Here is a 15280-nt window from a genome sequence, read left to right on the forward strand (position 1 = left end):
TAGTTTGATTGCTACATCTAGCTACTTAACTCAATCGTTATTAACTGTAGCAAAAGCACACAATACAGAGGTTCCTGAAGGCTGGATGTGGAGTCCAGAAAACTTCTGTGGATGCTGCAAGTGCTCATTTTGTTAGTTCATTAACTACTTTAAGAAGTAGGTTTAGCTGCAATGATTATCCCAGTGAAAAAAAACCAAATACTGCTAATATGTTTCACAAAATCAATTTGTCGTGACTCAACTGAAAGCAGTCTTCCTGCAAAGGTTTATTATGAAATAAAAAGTCCATAAGAGAAGTTTGAAAAATCTATTTTATGAAGCTTTAAGATGCATTGGGTAGAATTACCTATGGTTACATTTCAATCTCAAAATAACAAAGTTATTTTGGGCAAGACGCTGAAATGCCAAAAGATTCGATTATCGTACAGGTGGAAGATAACATTTACGTAGCATTTTCTAACAAATTGTCCCAGCGGAGGAATCCTCCTATTTACACATTGCAAACATCAGCGAGATTTAAATGACGTCCTGCATTTTGTTCCTTGCTTTTTAAATACGTAGGACCCAGGATTATGCGACTGCTCCCACCGCCGTGGCGTTCACAGTGGTTACAGGTGTGTGTGCCCCAGGGCCCGGCCTCTCCCTGAGCCCGGGCACCGCCACCGGAGCCGCTCCGCCGGGCGCTCGGCCTCGCGTGAATTGCTTTGTCTGTCTCGGCGAGTCCAGTATCCCTGAGATAGGAGCCGCTGCAGCCGAGGGGCGGGGCTGTGCCACGGCCCTCCGCGATCGCTGGGGGGTCTGGGCTCAGCTGCCAGCTCTGCTCAGCCGAGGCTCGGTGGCCTCAGGACCCTCAGTGCTTGCTGGCGGCGAGGCGCTTCAGCAGCGGCTCGTCGTACACCCAGCACTCCCCGTCCTCGTGGAACAGCTGCAAGGGAAGGGCCACGGGTGAGCTGCTGAGCAGGGAGGAGCAAAGGCTGAAGCTCACCCTGCTGGGATAAAGCTTACCCTTGTTTCCCACGAGGTCTCCTTCTCCTTCCTGGCCCTGGCCTCGGCTCTCTGCCGCTCCTCAAGCGCGTGCTTGGCGGCCGTGGCTGCGTCGATGTCTCTGATCTTCAGGTTGTAGGTCACGTCCTTCCATAAGCTTCAAAGAGAAAGGGCAAGGGAGAGTTATGGGAGCGGAGTGCTGCGAGTTGTAGACAACAGCAGCGAATGAAGGTAGATCTCAGGCTAGAGAAAGGGCAGAAAAGCCCTCGGGATATTTGATATTTGTGCTGGTAAGGCAGGAGGGAGGGGGCTGTGCTGGAGCTCTCCAGATCCCCCTGAACATCTGATCCCAGTCAGGATGTGACTGAACTCCAGATCTCCTCTCCCCCCATAAATGCCCAGCCTGCCTGTACCTGAGCTCAGGGAGAGCAAAGCATGCAGTGCAGCCTTAGTCCCCGTACTGCAAACTGGAGTCTAACTAAAATAAAAACTTAATGCTCCCAGTTAACTGAAGTTCTTACCAGCGAGACTCAAAGTCGTCTTGGTCCTCCAATTTCCTTACCTTCTTCTTTATTGTAGGCATTTTCTTGGTATCTATAAAGACAGCATTCTCCTGGAGTGGAAGATAAAGAAATCCATTCAGTTCTTTAGCTGGACTTCAAATTTACACAGCCTCACACTCTAGTACACTGGTTAGCAGGAAATCCATGAACCATGGCAATTCTTCAGATTCTCTTGTATAGAAATCAAGCCTCCTTAAGAATAAATGAACAAGTTTTATCCCCAGTTCAGATTTCTTTTGGGCAGCCTCATAGGAATGTTCCAACTATTAATGGTTGTTGAAAATAAAATACCAAACCTACAAAACCAGCCCAACCTCCCATTCTAAGTACAATCTTGTATTTCTGAGGAAAAGGGAAAAAAGAAAGCGAGCTGTGTTACCCCTGTGGAGTACTTTGCATACATGACCCCATTCCATTCTCCTTCAATGGAGCAGAAGGATTTCTTGTCATTTGGAGAACTAAAGAGAAACAAACAGTCATTTTTCAGCTGTATTACAGCAACTGGAAAATCCTAAAGGATCAAAACTTGGTCCTAGTTTCCGTAAAGCCTGGTTTATATCAGCCAAAGTGTCCATGCCCAGCGCAGAAGAGAGGAGGGTTCTGTTTAAGGGGACACTTTGGCATGAATGAGTTACAGGAGGCACTGATCAGGGTAGAACAGGCCTTGCCTGAGGGCTGGACCTGCATTTAGAGTCTGGGAAAGCAACTACAGGCCTTCCACACAGATTTAGGGTAGGGAGTTTAAGCTTGAAAAGGTTTCACAATCCGCTTCTTCCCCAGACTAGTGGGAAACAAAAGACACCAGTTTTGAAATGGCAGCTATCAATGTGTCCATGATTTAAACCCAACAACCTAATTTTGTCAGCATCCAGTTGCTGACAGCACAGCAATGGGAATCTCCACTGAATTCTCTGTGCTGGGTATGTGCACAGGGTTTAACCAAGATCCCCCAAACCAGAGGTAAAAATGTGAAATTTGCAGCAGAGCTTTGACTGACACACTATGAACAGGATCCCAAGGCTTGCTGCAGGATTCGTATTTTTAGGAGAGGTAAAGATGGAGACACTTCTGATAATTCAGGAGAGCAAAGTTCCCTCTGGGAATCAGCTGAGGATGTGTTCAAGCAGGATAAAGTAGGACACAGCCTGTGCAGCTTCCTCTCACAAATCTGGATATAAAATGGCCAATTCCATGACAGGTAATCATGAGCTAAGTTCCTTTGGGTGTTGCTGCTTCAGCATTTTACACTCTTGACTCTCTTGCTAAAACTGCTGGCATTTAAGGAAGGGAAAAGTGAGCTGAAGAAAGCTGCTTACAAAATTTCAGCTGTAATTCTGTGCTTCTTTCCTCCATAAAATGGTTTTGTGTGGAAGACGATGGAAGCGTTGTAACCTGTCTTGGAGCAGCTGATGCTGCACTCCCCTCCAAGCTCTATCCACGGCACAGTGAGAATAGACCTGCAATTAGAAAATATAAATGCACATAATTATAAGCTCTTGACCAATAAATACTAAAAATGAAACATTACAAGGCATTAAAAATGAAAATACCCATTAGAGCATTTACTTGCCTTCCATAGCCATTAGGAAAAGTTAAAATATAGTGTTCATCATGATCTAGGCATGTAACGCACCCTGTGAAAGAAAAACAAAGATAGATTTAAAAAACATGAAGCAAAACCTCTACACAACTTTTTGTGATGATCCCATGAAATATGCCATTAAAGACAGGTGCCATGAAAAGGAAAGGTGAGGAGCTTCATTTTTAATGGGTGCTGAGAATGCCCAGCTGCTGGAGGAGGCAGGGATGACTGGATTTTGGGGAAAAACTGGGCCCTAGGTGTTTTCAGCACACAGATTGTGTGGAAGGAATCTCTGATTCCCAGGTACATAAGCTCCAGCTACATAAATTCAACCATTGCTTACATTTAGTACGATGACTTTAAATTTATGCAAATTAGTCTATGAATAGTCCTAGTTGCAGAATTCAATTTCTCTCTGCTGTTCAGTTTACACACACATACCTTGCCCTATGTTATGGACCCCAATAGACATTCCTAGGAATTTGGACTTGGTCCATATGTGAGCATTGAACTGTATCCTCTTGTTAAAACACTCTGCATAAAAGGCTGAAACTGAAGAAAGAGGCAGGCATTAAAAACAGCAACACAAGACATTGACACCTTTGTTCCCAAATCCATTCATTGGGAAATATCCCCTGGTGCCTCACACTTAATGTGGCAACAGAGTTTGCAGTTAGTTTCTCACAACAGCAGTTCAAATTTTTTCAGCCTTTATCAATTTTCAGCTTTTCAATCTGGAGAGAAAGCATAAATCCAAGATTTAAGCCAAGAGCTGACTTCAGTGTCACCCCTCTCCTGGCAAAGGGACTGTCACAACTTACTTGGAGGATGGTGAGAGACCTGCTCTGCCACAAAGGTGACGTTGCTTTTGCTGACCCAGGGGACTGGTCCTTCTGAGACAGGCTCCTGTGGGACAGGGGAGAGGATTCCATCACTCACTCTGCCTGCAAACACTGGGAGCTTCCCAGAGGAGCTGTCTCCATCTTTAAGTGCTTCTAAAAATGTATTGCAGGGCTCCTTAGTCCTGGAACTATCATCCTTTCTAAAGGATAGAGTTTCTACTCTCTTATTTTTAAGTATAAATGTCTTTAATTGTCCCCAGAAAACACAGTTAAACTGAAAGACTCGTGTATAATCCCAATAACAAAATAATATTTAAGCTGCACAAACAGGTTTTGGTTTTGCTTCTGAAAAAGTCTGATCTGCATATTAATAATGATCAGATTTCGTGTACCACAAAACCATAAACTAATATTCATTTCCTGTGGCAAAGAATGCAAAGTGCAATTAACTCATGGTTAGAAGCGATGGAAGCCCAAACACAACACTGCCTTTATGCCAGCAAATGGAGTGTAAAAATGCACCTCAGAAACATCTGAGCAAACAAATCGGTGGGAAGCAAAGGAAATGGGGAAAATACATGGTTTGTACCCAAATAATGACATTGGCTTAGATGTATTGCACTGAGGCTACATACAGCACCTCCCACACCATCATTGGCAAATTCCTAAGGCAAAGAGCCCAAATGAGGTACCAAAAAAGGAAAAAAAAAAAAAGGGAAAACACACCACAAAAAACAAAAACCAAACCAAACCCACTGGCCTGTGTTGGTTTAAAAAATTAAAAAAAAAAAAAAAAAACCTCAGAACATTGGGAATAAACTAATTAATAATCAGTGCAATGAAGTAGTTCAGGGAAAAAGGACATTTTCAACACATCAAGTAGTTCTTTAAAAACCAATAAATTTTGTTATGCAATATATTTTATACTTCCATCCAAAGAAAACAAGAAAGGAATGGGAAAAATTGGTTTAGAAATTGCTACAGTTTGTTGATTTGCTAGTAAAGCACAGCATAATCCATTTCAGTCAGTGACTTAACAAAGCTTTGGGCTGCACCTCAGCATTCCGTGCTCCAAAAAACCACCACCAAAAACTCACCGTGTCATCCTCAGTGCCAGGCAACACCCAGTGGCACCGGAAGATCTCCCCCAGAATGGGATTGTAAGGCTTCTTAGCAACTGACCCCTTCCTCCCTGCATGGAAAGCTGAGAGGTACCATTTCACCACCTGCACCATCCTCTCCTTGGGATCCTTCTGGTCACTAATGCTACAGAGAGGGAGAAAAAAGGACAGGCAGAGTGAAGTGTAACAGGGAGCTTTGGCTACAGGAAGGTTTTATGGGTGCTTGGTTGTTTTACAACTTGAAGTTTGACTGATCTGACTGGTTTTGAAGTGTTAACCAAAATCCAAGCAATACTCTTCAAAACTACCAACTTCTGGCAGCCCACAAGGGCCATAACCAGTCTGGGAATCAGGGAACGTTCCAAAGCCAAATACCTGACAAACAAGTCCGGATGTGCAAAGAAGTCGGCATACATTTCCAACAGCGACCTTCTTTCCAGGATAAACGTTGGAAGAACGACCTGAGTGAAGAAAAACAGCTCATCTGGCTGAAGGTATCTGAATATCCTGTACAAAAGCCAGCTGTGAAGAGCAAACAAAGCACCCACAGCATCGTGTGCTCCGAGCTGATTGAGAGCTCGAGCTCGCCAATGAGCTCTGACATATGCAGGTCAGTTGGCACCTTCTACAACCCCTAAGGTTCAACAGGAACAGTCTCAGCCTGCATGGATTCTAGTCCCACTCAGAGCACATCAAAAGCTCTTCTGAATCACAGCATCACTGCTGATTTAATTTCACCTCTGTGAACACTGTCAATTTTCAGTTACAGGCACTCATCCTGCCACATGTCTCTGTCAAGATGAAGGCTAAGCTCTTCCCTGCCCCCCAAAGGTCCATTCTTGTGGATCTGCTCAGTGTGATCCATGTCAATTACTGTTGCTGACACGGTACATGCTCATAAAGATTTCTGGCAGCCTATTTTGAGGTCAGCAATTTTCAGCTATCCCAGGAATTCTCAGAACAGACACGGTTTGGATCAATTCCTATCCAGAACTGCCAGAAACCTTGAGCAGTTTGCTTGTGAGCTGCTGGCTGTTTCCCCAGAAAAGTGTTATCTTTTTATTATCTACTGTTCATTCCAGGCTGGACAGTTCAATTCATCCACTTAAGGAGACGGATTGATCTCTCCTGCCCTTTCTCACTCTGGAATTACTTGTTTAAATTTATCCAAGCTGCCTGGAAAGACCAACACCTTCAGAATGCTGTTCATTCTGCCTTCAGACAGACACCAGCATGAATCCCATCTGTGAAGAACACAACTCTTTCCTTGCCAGGCCTAAGTGTAGCATTTCAAAATACACAGGCAACCTATTTACTCATTAAGATCCCAACTAAGCAAAGCTTTTCACTATATGGTTACTTCTGCCTTTTACTTCATGCTTTATTGAATGTCACCATACCTTGGGTCAGCTCTAGGAAGCAGAAGCAGCAGTAACATTTCAGCATCCCCCTAACACCAGCTTCACAAGCACTCCAAGAATGAGGTTCAAAGAGAACAAACAGCTACTTTCTGTAGTAAACTATTTTTCCAAACAGATTTTAGCATCTGGATATTCTGCAGCTACTTTTCCCCTTCCAGTAAGAATTCCAACTCAAAAGTACCACGTTAAAGAGATTACAGCTCAGCTAGTTCTTAGAACAAATATGTAGTTAAATTATGTAAACCTTTCCTTACACAGAACTCTGGGTTTGCTGCCCCTCCCATCCCCAGCAAGTTTACCTTGGTTAGGTCCATGCCTAATCTCACTTGTGACAAGAGGTGCATGATAACACTTTTGTGCTCCTCCACCGATTCCCCTTCCCCATCATCTTCTCGATCGTCGGGAGGATCAAAGAGATCTGAAAGACCAAATGGTTTTTATTTTCCTCTAAACCTTCAAAACCATTCTGTATTTAATTAGCACATATGTAGCTGTCAAAAAATACGGGTTTTAAATCCTACAGTTCAGCAATCTTCCACTAGTAAAGAAAAAGTAGATAAAGCACTTCCCTTAAGTACCTTGCCATACAGGTATATGATCCTGCATATATTGTGCCAGTTTACACAGAGATTAACAATCAGTAACTCCTTACTGACAGCTCACACAGGCCCCTTACCAGCATCATTTGTGCCGTTAGACATGGAAGAGTTGAGGGACTCCGTGGTATCCGGGCGTTTCAGGCTGCTCCCTGTGCTGCTCCGAGTCAGGACTGCAGCAGACCCTGAAGAACTAAAGAAGAGTAATGAATTCTCACAGCCCAAATGAAGTAATTCAGACCAAATTCTTGTCATTTGATATTCACAGACAAGGAATTTAGTGACAGACATCAATAAGTGTGCAGTGGCAGACATGAATATACGTGGTGCATGCCAATTCACAGAAAGCTCAGAATGGATTGTGGCTGAAGGAATGGGACAGCCTGCAGCCTCAGATAACACATGAAGGCAGAAAACAGCTGACTAATCCCTCTTTGGAATATGCAGCATCTCTTGAAATTAATTCTTCCAATTAATAAAAGATGAAGAGTAAACAGAGATTTTGGAGAACGGGTGCCAACTTCAAAGAATGTCTTCTAGCAAACGTGTGAGGGAATTGGCCATTTAACCATTAAAGGATGCAGCAAATGCAGGTGAAATGCACCACGGTCTCAGATTACAGATCTCAGCTGGGGGCTTCCAAAGTTTGGTTTGTTGGAGTTTGTCAACATCTATCTGATGGAATGGGAAGGAGCACAGGAAGAAACTGCCTCCCTCACAGACACCTGTCTGTGGCTGAGGGCAGGGGTGATCTCACTGTTACACAAAGTGGCTTTTTTACCTCCCCCACCTTTTTTAACCAATTTCTGCAAGCAGACAAGCCATACCCTTATAGATACAAACTGCATCCAGCACACGCTGTCAGCTACTTACTCCATACATCGCTTTGGGGAAGAACTGCTCTGGTAGAATTCATCAGCATCATAGAACTCATCCTCACTGCTGGAGTAAGAAAAATCTGGGACTGTATTTGGAGACAGGTTGACATGGCTTGGAGAGGTGAGACTGCTGCTAGGGGCTGACTGCCCACTCCCTGTGGAGTAAAAATTACACACAGGATAAAAACAAATTCTTTCCAAATCTACTTAAACAAGGATTGTTCAAATCAATAAAGACTGATGTGAACTCAGAAGAGGAAACAGTACAAAATTAAAAGCAATAATTAGGCAGGTTCATACTGAGTTTAACAGACGACAAAAGGAAAGTCACAAGGAAAATGAAGAGCACAGTAAAGTTTAGGGGATGTGTTTTCTCCAATTACTGCAAGATCGCAATGCTGGGGAGACAAGGGGAAGCTGGTAAAACTCGTGTATACATGGTAGGGAGAAAGAGCAGCCTTCCTTGTTTTAACAAAACACTGAAATTGGTGTTGATTAACAGCAAGATGTAGGCCGATACATTGTTGTCTTAATGACTAATTACAGGGTTTCTTGTACTTAATCAAAGTTACCCAGAACCGTACCTGTACTATTTGGTGTTGGAGTCTGATTTCCGAGCGATGCTACTACAGGTCCCACTGGCAGAGAGGAGGGTCGCTGCTCTGACTTGCACAACTGAGCAGGTTCTAGGGGATGTTTTGATATGTTAACCCCAAAATTCAGGAGATCCCACGCTATTTCACCTCACCTCCAAAAATTAAATCATTTTCTATAAAAGCCATTCGGACAGAAAAACGCGTAGCTATCACTTTTACCCACGTCCTTTTTTTATTAAGCAAAGACGGCATTTTTTTAAAAAATGCAGTTCTTTAGCTAAAACCCATTTGCTGAAAACGACAGTTCCTTTTTAAAAGAGTGTTAAGAAACACAAGCCAGTAACTGAGAGCAAGCAAAACACACCAGCTTCTCCCCGGCAGCAGGGGCAGGTTGGTGAGAAGGCTCTGTGCCTCCCCCCTGCCCTTGCTCAGCCCCTCTGAGCTGAGTGTGAGCTCCCCTGTGTGACACAGAGCTGTCCCCTCCCCGCTGCGCTGCGGTCACTGCTCTGCTCCTGGCTGCTCCCAGCCCACCTGGAAGCGTGACAGCCTGCGACGGCATGGCGCTGATCCCCGGCGGCTCCAAGGGGCTGGGCTGATACACGGCGTCCACGGGGTTGATGGTGCTCTAGGAAAGAGAAGGAAAAGCGCCTTTTTGATTTTTCCTCCCCCCCCCCCTCAATTAAAACAAAATAAAGCACAGATAGCAAGAACATTGTGAGCATGAGAAACGCCCAAATGCAAGAGAGCGAATCCCTGAGAGAGGAAGTAAAACACAAACTGACAGTTGAGGACACGAGAAATACTTTCAAAGTGGTGATATGTTGATTCTTTGCACAGACGGCACAGTAAATGGGATTTGATGCAGATTTGAAGCGTCCTATGAAGAATTCTTATTTCAGGTTCTTGCTTCTGGTGTGCCACCCAATGTCCGTTAATTAATAACGCATGCAAAGAGTGGAAAGGTAGATGCAAATTATCTGGCCAAAATTGGGATAGGTAATCTGGATTTTCAAATTCTTTTTTTCTTTTTTTCAAAAATTCATTTGTTCAGACCACAGCAGATCAACCCATAAATCAAAACAAGAATTATCAGCGTGCTTAGAGCCATGAAGCAGCTTTGTTGCCACAATTCTTCCCAAAGCAAGCTGACAGTGTTCAGTGCAGCTCAGCAGAGGACATCTCAACCTACTTCTGTATGTGGGCACTCGGAAAAGGAAGCACCAGGTAATTCAGTGCTCCCAAAAGTCACTGACTTCAGTCACTGGCCTTGGTTTTTATGCATCAAGACCCTTGGAAATCTAAACTGCCATGTTTTTTAATCCAAAATATTATTTAAGCACTGTTTGTTGTTTATGTTTATGCACAACCTCCAGAACTTCTGAGTTGTCAGCTGAGTAAAAGGCACATAAAACCCTTTTGCCAACGCCTTGCAATTTAAATGCCTGATCTATAAGAACTATGAAAATTTTTGCTCAGTTTGCTCAGAAATTCAGTCAGTATGTTCATCCCTATCCTTTTTTTTTTTTAACACCAGTATTTAAAAAGGTCTACAACTGTTCTCCTCTCCCTTTAGTCCATTAATTTCTGTTTGCATTCAGACTGAGGGAAACTGGCTCATTTTAAGCTTCCTCCCATTTTCCTACTAAAGGCAGATTTCTTTCTGGCCTTCTTTCCTGGTTACCTGAAATTCTGAACTTCGTTCTGCATTTGGATGTTTGGACAATGCTCTCAGACACAAGGTGTGATTTTTGGGGCTGTCCTGTGAAGAGCCAGGAGTTGGAACACTATGATCCCTGTGAATCCCTTTCAACTCAGGACACTGTATGACTGTAAAAATCAGTGAAAAGTTCTATTTTTTTTTTTTTTTTTTTTTTAATAGCACAGGATTTCTTTAACTGAAATCAGAACTATTATTCTCTGTTCATCACTACAAAATATCTCCATTAAAAACAGCCATAAAAGTAGCTTTCTACATTTTCATTGGTGTTACTAACCAATATACAAATAATCCAGTACAGGTACCATCAGTCCACTGAATTCCAGCAGAAAGGCAATGACCCTTACCCAGTACTTCACCTCCTTATGGAATTATGCATTCAGCAAAGGAAGGTCCCTGTCCCACAGAGTTCACAGTTTAAAATTAGGATCCCATCTTGAGAGTTAAGATTTAAAACCCAAGATGGTTCTGTGATGCACAGGATGCTATTGCTATCTATGTCTCCTTTATTTTTTAGGGAAACTAATAATCCACATGATACAGAACACCAGTATGAGAAAGAAAGAACAAAGTAACTCTGATTTTGTATTCAGGATTGTAACCTCATCCTTAAACAATTCTGCATACTGCAACATGAACTGGAGTTTCTCGTTGGATATTTTGAGGGACGCCTTCATGGGCTAGAAACAGATGAAGGCAGACCTGAAAGTCTCCTACTCTGAGTTTAATAACAATTGAATAACAATTCCACAGAAACAAGACTCACCCCACCACGGCAGCAAACAACGATTGTATTTCTGCCGAAGTTTAAAGTGAAATCCTGACCTTTAGCCCAAGGTGATGTTGACCTTCACAATCACTGACCCACAGTTAATATATTCTTCCAGAAATATTTTTTCCTCCCCAGTGCAAGCCAGCCCACAGATAATGAGATCAGTGGCTAATCAAACCCAGACTCTATCAAGCTGCAATATCTCTATGCAATTTCTGAGCTGCAGACCAGAGGTGCAGGTCACCTGTGCCTGTGCAAGTGTCCACCTGCACAGCTCCTATTTTCCAGGGGACATCACAGAACCTGTTCTCTAGGACCTGAATTACATCACATCTGCAGGGCACATAATAATTCACCTTATTTATGATGAGCACAAAACTTATCATAAATAATATGCATGTGCATCTTCAGTCCGAGGTTCACACCAGAAAATCCTACTGCTAAAAGCTGTTTGTAGTGGAAAAACAACTAAGGCCTGGGAATTACTGTCAGCTCTAATGAAAACACATTAGGATTTTTAGAGTTTTTACTGCAACCAATCTCCTATTAAAAGTATCTGAAATGTACTCAAGTGACAAAAAAAGAACAAAGAAAGAGAAATCACATGTGACCAAAACCAAAAATGACAGAAGTTACATTAAAAATGCATAAGTTCTATTAAAGAAGAAACATTGCTTAGACAGACATTACACAACTCTGCATCAAAGGAGCAGCGCTGCAGAAAAGACAAACTACTTGAAGCACACAGAGAGCAGATCTATCTCCTACACGAAGATACTTCAGATGGAACACAGAACTATTTCTATCCCAGTAATTCTCCCTTTCATCTGTTCACGTGGCAGATTTTTATCTAGGTGTCCAGTCACAACACTGCTGCTCAAGACACTCCGTACAAAACCGACCGCTCTGTTTTCTAAAGACAAGGGTGTTAGCCAACCTCAGGAGCTAAGGACTCAACAGGAATTTTAACAAGACACTGGAAGCGGTAAATTAGAGAAAGGAAGAAGCATGTTGCAAAAGTGAGTGGAAATTCAGGTCTCTGTTCACATGTTCTGCAGAATTAAAAGGAGATAAAGATTAGATTTAAACTTACTATAAGTCCATCTGCGTGCTTCTCCTCATTATTTTGGTCCTTAAGGAAAAAATGTCAAAAATATCAACATAACAATCTTGCACGACTTATCAGTTCTGTGCTAAGCGAGAACAGCAAGTTTCCCTCAGGAATCTTTACATTTTCAGCCATAAATTGTTCCTCGTCATGTGATACAGTAACTAAACTTGGAAGACACAATTCCACACACAGCCACCGCACCTCTGAAGATCAGCATTTTCTGAGGGCCTGTCCATGTGAGTGCAAACAATTTTAAAAAATCCTTTCTGCACTGCAGAGTACCATTCTGCTTTATAACCTAAGAGCTCCCCAAAATATGCTCTGCAGCTCCTGGAAGTCCCTGAAAGATTAAGTTCTCGGTTTCTGTGATTAACACACAAGAAAGGCAGAAGTTAAAGGAAGTTGAAAGGTTTAAACTTTTGCTTTATGGCATCCACTAGATTTTAAAATGCTTTTAGGTTATTTACGATCTCCGATTTTGCCTAGAAGCAGATGTGAAAGAACAGGCAATGTATGGAAAACATCTGTCCTCAGGGGAAATGACTTGAGCAGCAGACCAGCTAATGCCAATCGCAGTTTTAACACTTCACCAGCAACACCATCAATTTTACTGAACACTAAGCCAAATCCCTTCCCTTCTGCTGCAAAGTTCCCATTAGTCACTACATCAGTCCATAGCTTTGCCCAGAGTGAACCTTAAGACTTTTCTGCAGAGTATTCCCCGGGATTTCCAGTTACATTTTAAAGGAACAAGAAAAAAAAACAAGCCGCAAGTAGTATTAAAAAAGTTGGTACATATTTATATTTTAATACTTAATCTATCCTTCCTTAGCTTACACAGCTGGCAATGGGCTGTCCAAATTTCATATCTGCTAGCTGACGTTTTTGAAGCCTGGCTTTCCATGACAGAAAGAACACCAAGGACAAGAAGTTCCACTGGGTTGCAAATTTACAAAATGAATCTTTTTTTTCCCCCAACACATAAAGGCCCCACGTTGTGTCCATCATCTCTAAGGCCTAAGAAATAAACCACAAAGATGCTGCAGAGTGCTGATGCTTGCTATCCCACCGCAGTAACGCACCAGTTGCAGCATCAATAAGGTAGGGAAGGCAGAAATTCCACAAAACTGGGCAGGCAGGCCAGAAATGGAGTGGAAAAGGATGCAAAACTAAATATCTAATTACAAAATTTATTCATAACACACATATACTTCTACGACTGGGGTTTATTTACCACATCACTGGCAGAACATCTCATGTATTTCACATCAGCAAAGCTGAACATCTTCAACTGCCACACACACAAAGGGGACAACACAAAAGCCAAATGCTCCACCTGCCCATCCCACTTTGTTTATTTCGACTGCTTTTTGATAAGCAATGAATGTATTATGACATATTCCTGTTTAGCTGGTATTTACTTCATTATTTGGAAAATGTCATGAGTCACCTCAGTATGAATGGCATGATTACACACTCGATTTATCAGCAAGTTTAATGAAAATTTAACCATCCAAATACTAACACAGGTAAAAATCCATGAAACAAAACAACTGAACGCACAATTAAAAAAGAAACAAAACTCCAGCAATCAAAAATCCAGGTTTGCTTCGATATTCCAAAATAATCCACATAATAAAGGGTTGTGTGTTGGAAACAGAGAGTTCTAAGTATATAGAGAAGTGGTAACACTATCAAAGTACACAGATTGGCAAGTCTGTCTCCTAATGAGAAAGGCACTGTAAAAGTAAAAATGGGGTGCAGGGTGGTGTTAAGAGGATTTATTTTCAGCAGCGTCAGTCAGCAGCCATACTTGCCCTACAGATTTGGGAAAAAAACCTGCGCAATCTTAAAAGGTCTCTAATGGAGAGCACAAAGCTACAGTCAGGCACAACACATTTCTACACAGAGATTGCATCATACACAAGCAACTCGCAGAACTGTGGGGAAAAAAGCACCAAACCCCTCTGTATTACAAATTTTCTACAGCAGTAGGAAATCAGGATAATAACACAGTTATTGGAAAAGGTGGGGGGGGGATGAAGACAGAATTCCCAAGTCAACATGTGCAGCTGCCTGAGAGAGAAAGAAGGTGAAGAGATGAAGCAGAAAAAAGTTATTAAAGTACTGGGATTTTGTTTTTCACTCTATGTGGATCAACATCTTGCAATCAGCTGTGCAGAAGGCACCCCTTTAACCCAGCTTGTCCTCAACAGCTCCAAAAGAGCTTTAGATATGGTTTAGCAAAAAACCAAACAATAAACCCCCACTCCTTAGTGGATAAGCTCACCTATTTACACTGGTTAATATTTAGTGGTACTGAAAGAAGGACTTCAAGGTCTGATTTAGTGTTACAAAAAGCAAGTGCTAGCACTTTTGGTGGACTCAAATTCCACCTGCTTTTACACTACATGGTAGCTGGGACAGTAAAGGACTGAACCTGAGCTAAATGACTGCATCTGCCACTACCAGTTTTGTCCATCATCAGCAAACCACCTAAAGAACTTCAAAATATGCTTAGCATCAGCCTGTTTGATAAGTGGTCATGTTTGTCTAGCTCCCAATAAACTCACACCGAGCAGAAACAGGATTTGATATTCGACAGAAAGAAGATAACTCAGCCACCCTTTACCAGCTCTGATCAACAGCCTGAAAAGCAGATTATAACTCTGCAATTTCACATTTGCTAATTACATAGAGTATTTTAAAAAGAGTAAAAATTCATAGGAATTAAACTCCTGTGAAAAGAAGAACTATTATACACACTTATACAGTAATTAAGAAAAAAATGAGTAAGTAATTCCTTGCAGTTTCTCCAACAGCTTCCTCAATACAGCAAATCACATACAGCTAAGAAAATCAGCATATTACTATCTAACCTATCTACAATTGACTCCATCAAATCCCTAAAAAATTACCTCACTGCACTAAAACGCTTCTAAATAAACCCAGGACTAAATGACAGCAAATTAAACACAAAGGCTTTTCTTGCTGGCACTACAGTGAAGGATTGAAGTAGCATCACTGCCTGTTAAATAAAGACTGTACTGGCTCCAAATTCATGTGGCACAAAACTAATTCAGTGTTTCAACCCTAG

General features: G+C 42.2%; 1 protein-coding gene across 4 annotated transcripts in view; it reads right to left on the bottom strand.

Moving 5' to 3' along the window:
• Window positions 1-293: 293 nt before the first annotated feature.
• Window positions 294-15280, bottom strand: part of OSBPL9 (oxysterol binding protein like 9) — a 56641-nt gene continuing 41654 nt past the window's right edge. For 3 of the 4 annotated variants that reach the window (XM_040072340.2, XM_040072343.2, XM_040072344.2), the window contains 16 exons: window positions 12166-12204; window positions 9115-9208; window positions 8572-8673; window positions 7983-8142; window positions 7190-7302; window positions 6813-6931; window positions 5468-5553; window positions 5069-5237; window positions 3951-4035; window positions 3571-3681; window positions 3118-3181; window positions 2864-3004; window positions 1927-2005; window positions 1506-1597; window positions 1006-1141; window positions 294-925 (listed from right to left, as the gene is read on the bottom strand). In XM_040072340.2, coding sequence (XP_039928274.1) covers window positions 851-925; window positions 1006-1141; window positions 1506-1597; window positions 1927-2005; window positions 2864-3004; window positions 3118-3181; window positions 3571-3681; window positions 3951-4035; window positions 5069-5237; window positions 5468-5553; window positions 6813-6931; window positions 7190-7302; window positions 7983-8142; window positions 8572-8673; window positions 9115-9208; window positions 12166-12204 — 1665 coding nt within the window. In that variant the 3' untranslated portion in view covers window positions 294-850. The remainder of the gene's footprint in view (window positions 926-1005; window positions 1142-1505; window positions 1598-1926; window positions 2006-2863; window positions 3005-3117; window positions 3182-3570; window positions 3682-3950; window positions 4036-5068; window positions 5238-5467; window positions 5554-6812; window positions 6932-7189; window positions 7303-7982; window positions 8143-8571; window positions 8674-9114; window positions 9209-12165; window positions 12205-15280) is intronic. The other variant, XM_040072342.2, reaches the window with a different exon arrangement.

This window comes from Hirundo rustica, chromosome 9 (genome assembly GCF_015227805.2).
Source record: "Hirundo rustica isolate bHirRus1 chromosome 9, bHirRus1.pri.v3, whole genome shotgun sequence".
In the NCBI taxonomy this organism is placed as follows: domain Eukaryota; kingdom Metazoa; phylum Chordata; class Aves; order Passeriformes; family Hirundinidae; genus Hirundo; species Hirundo rustica.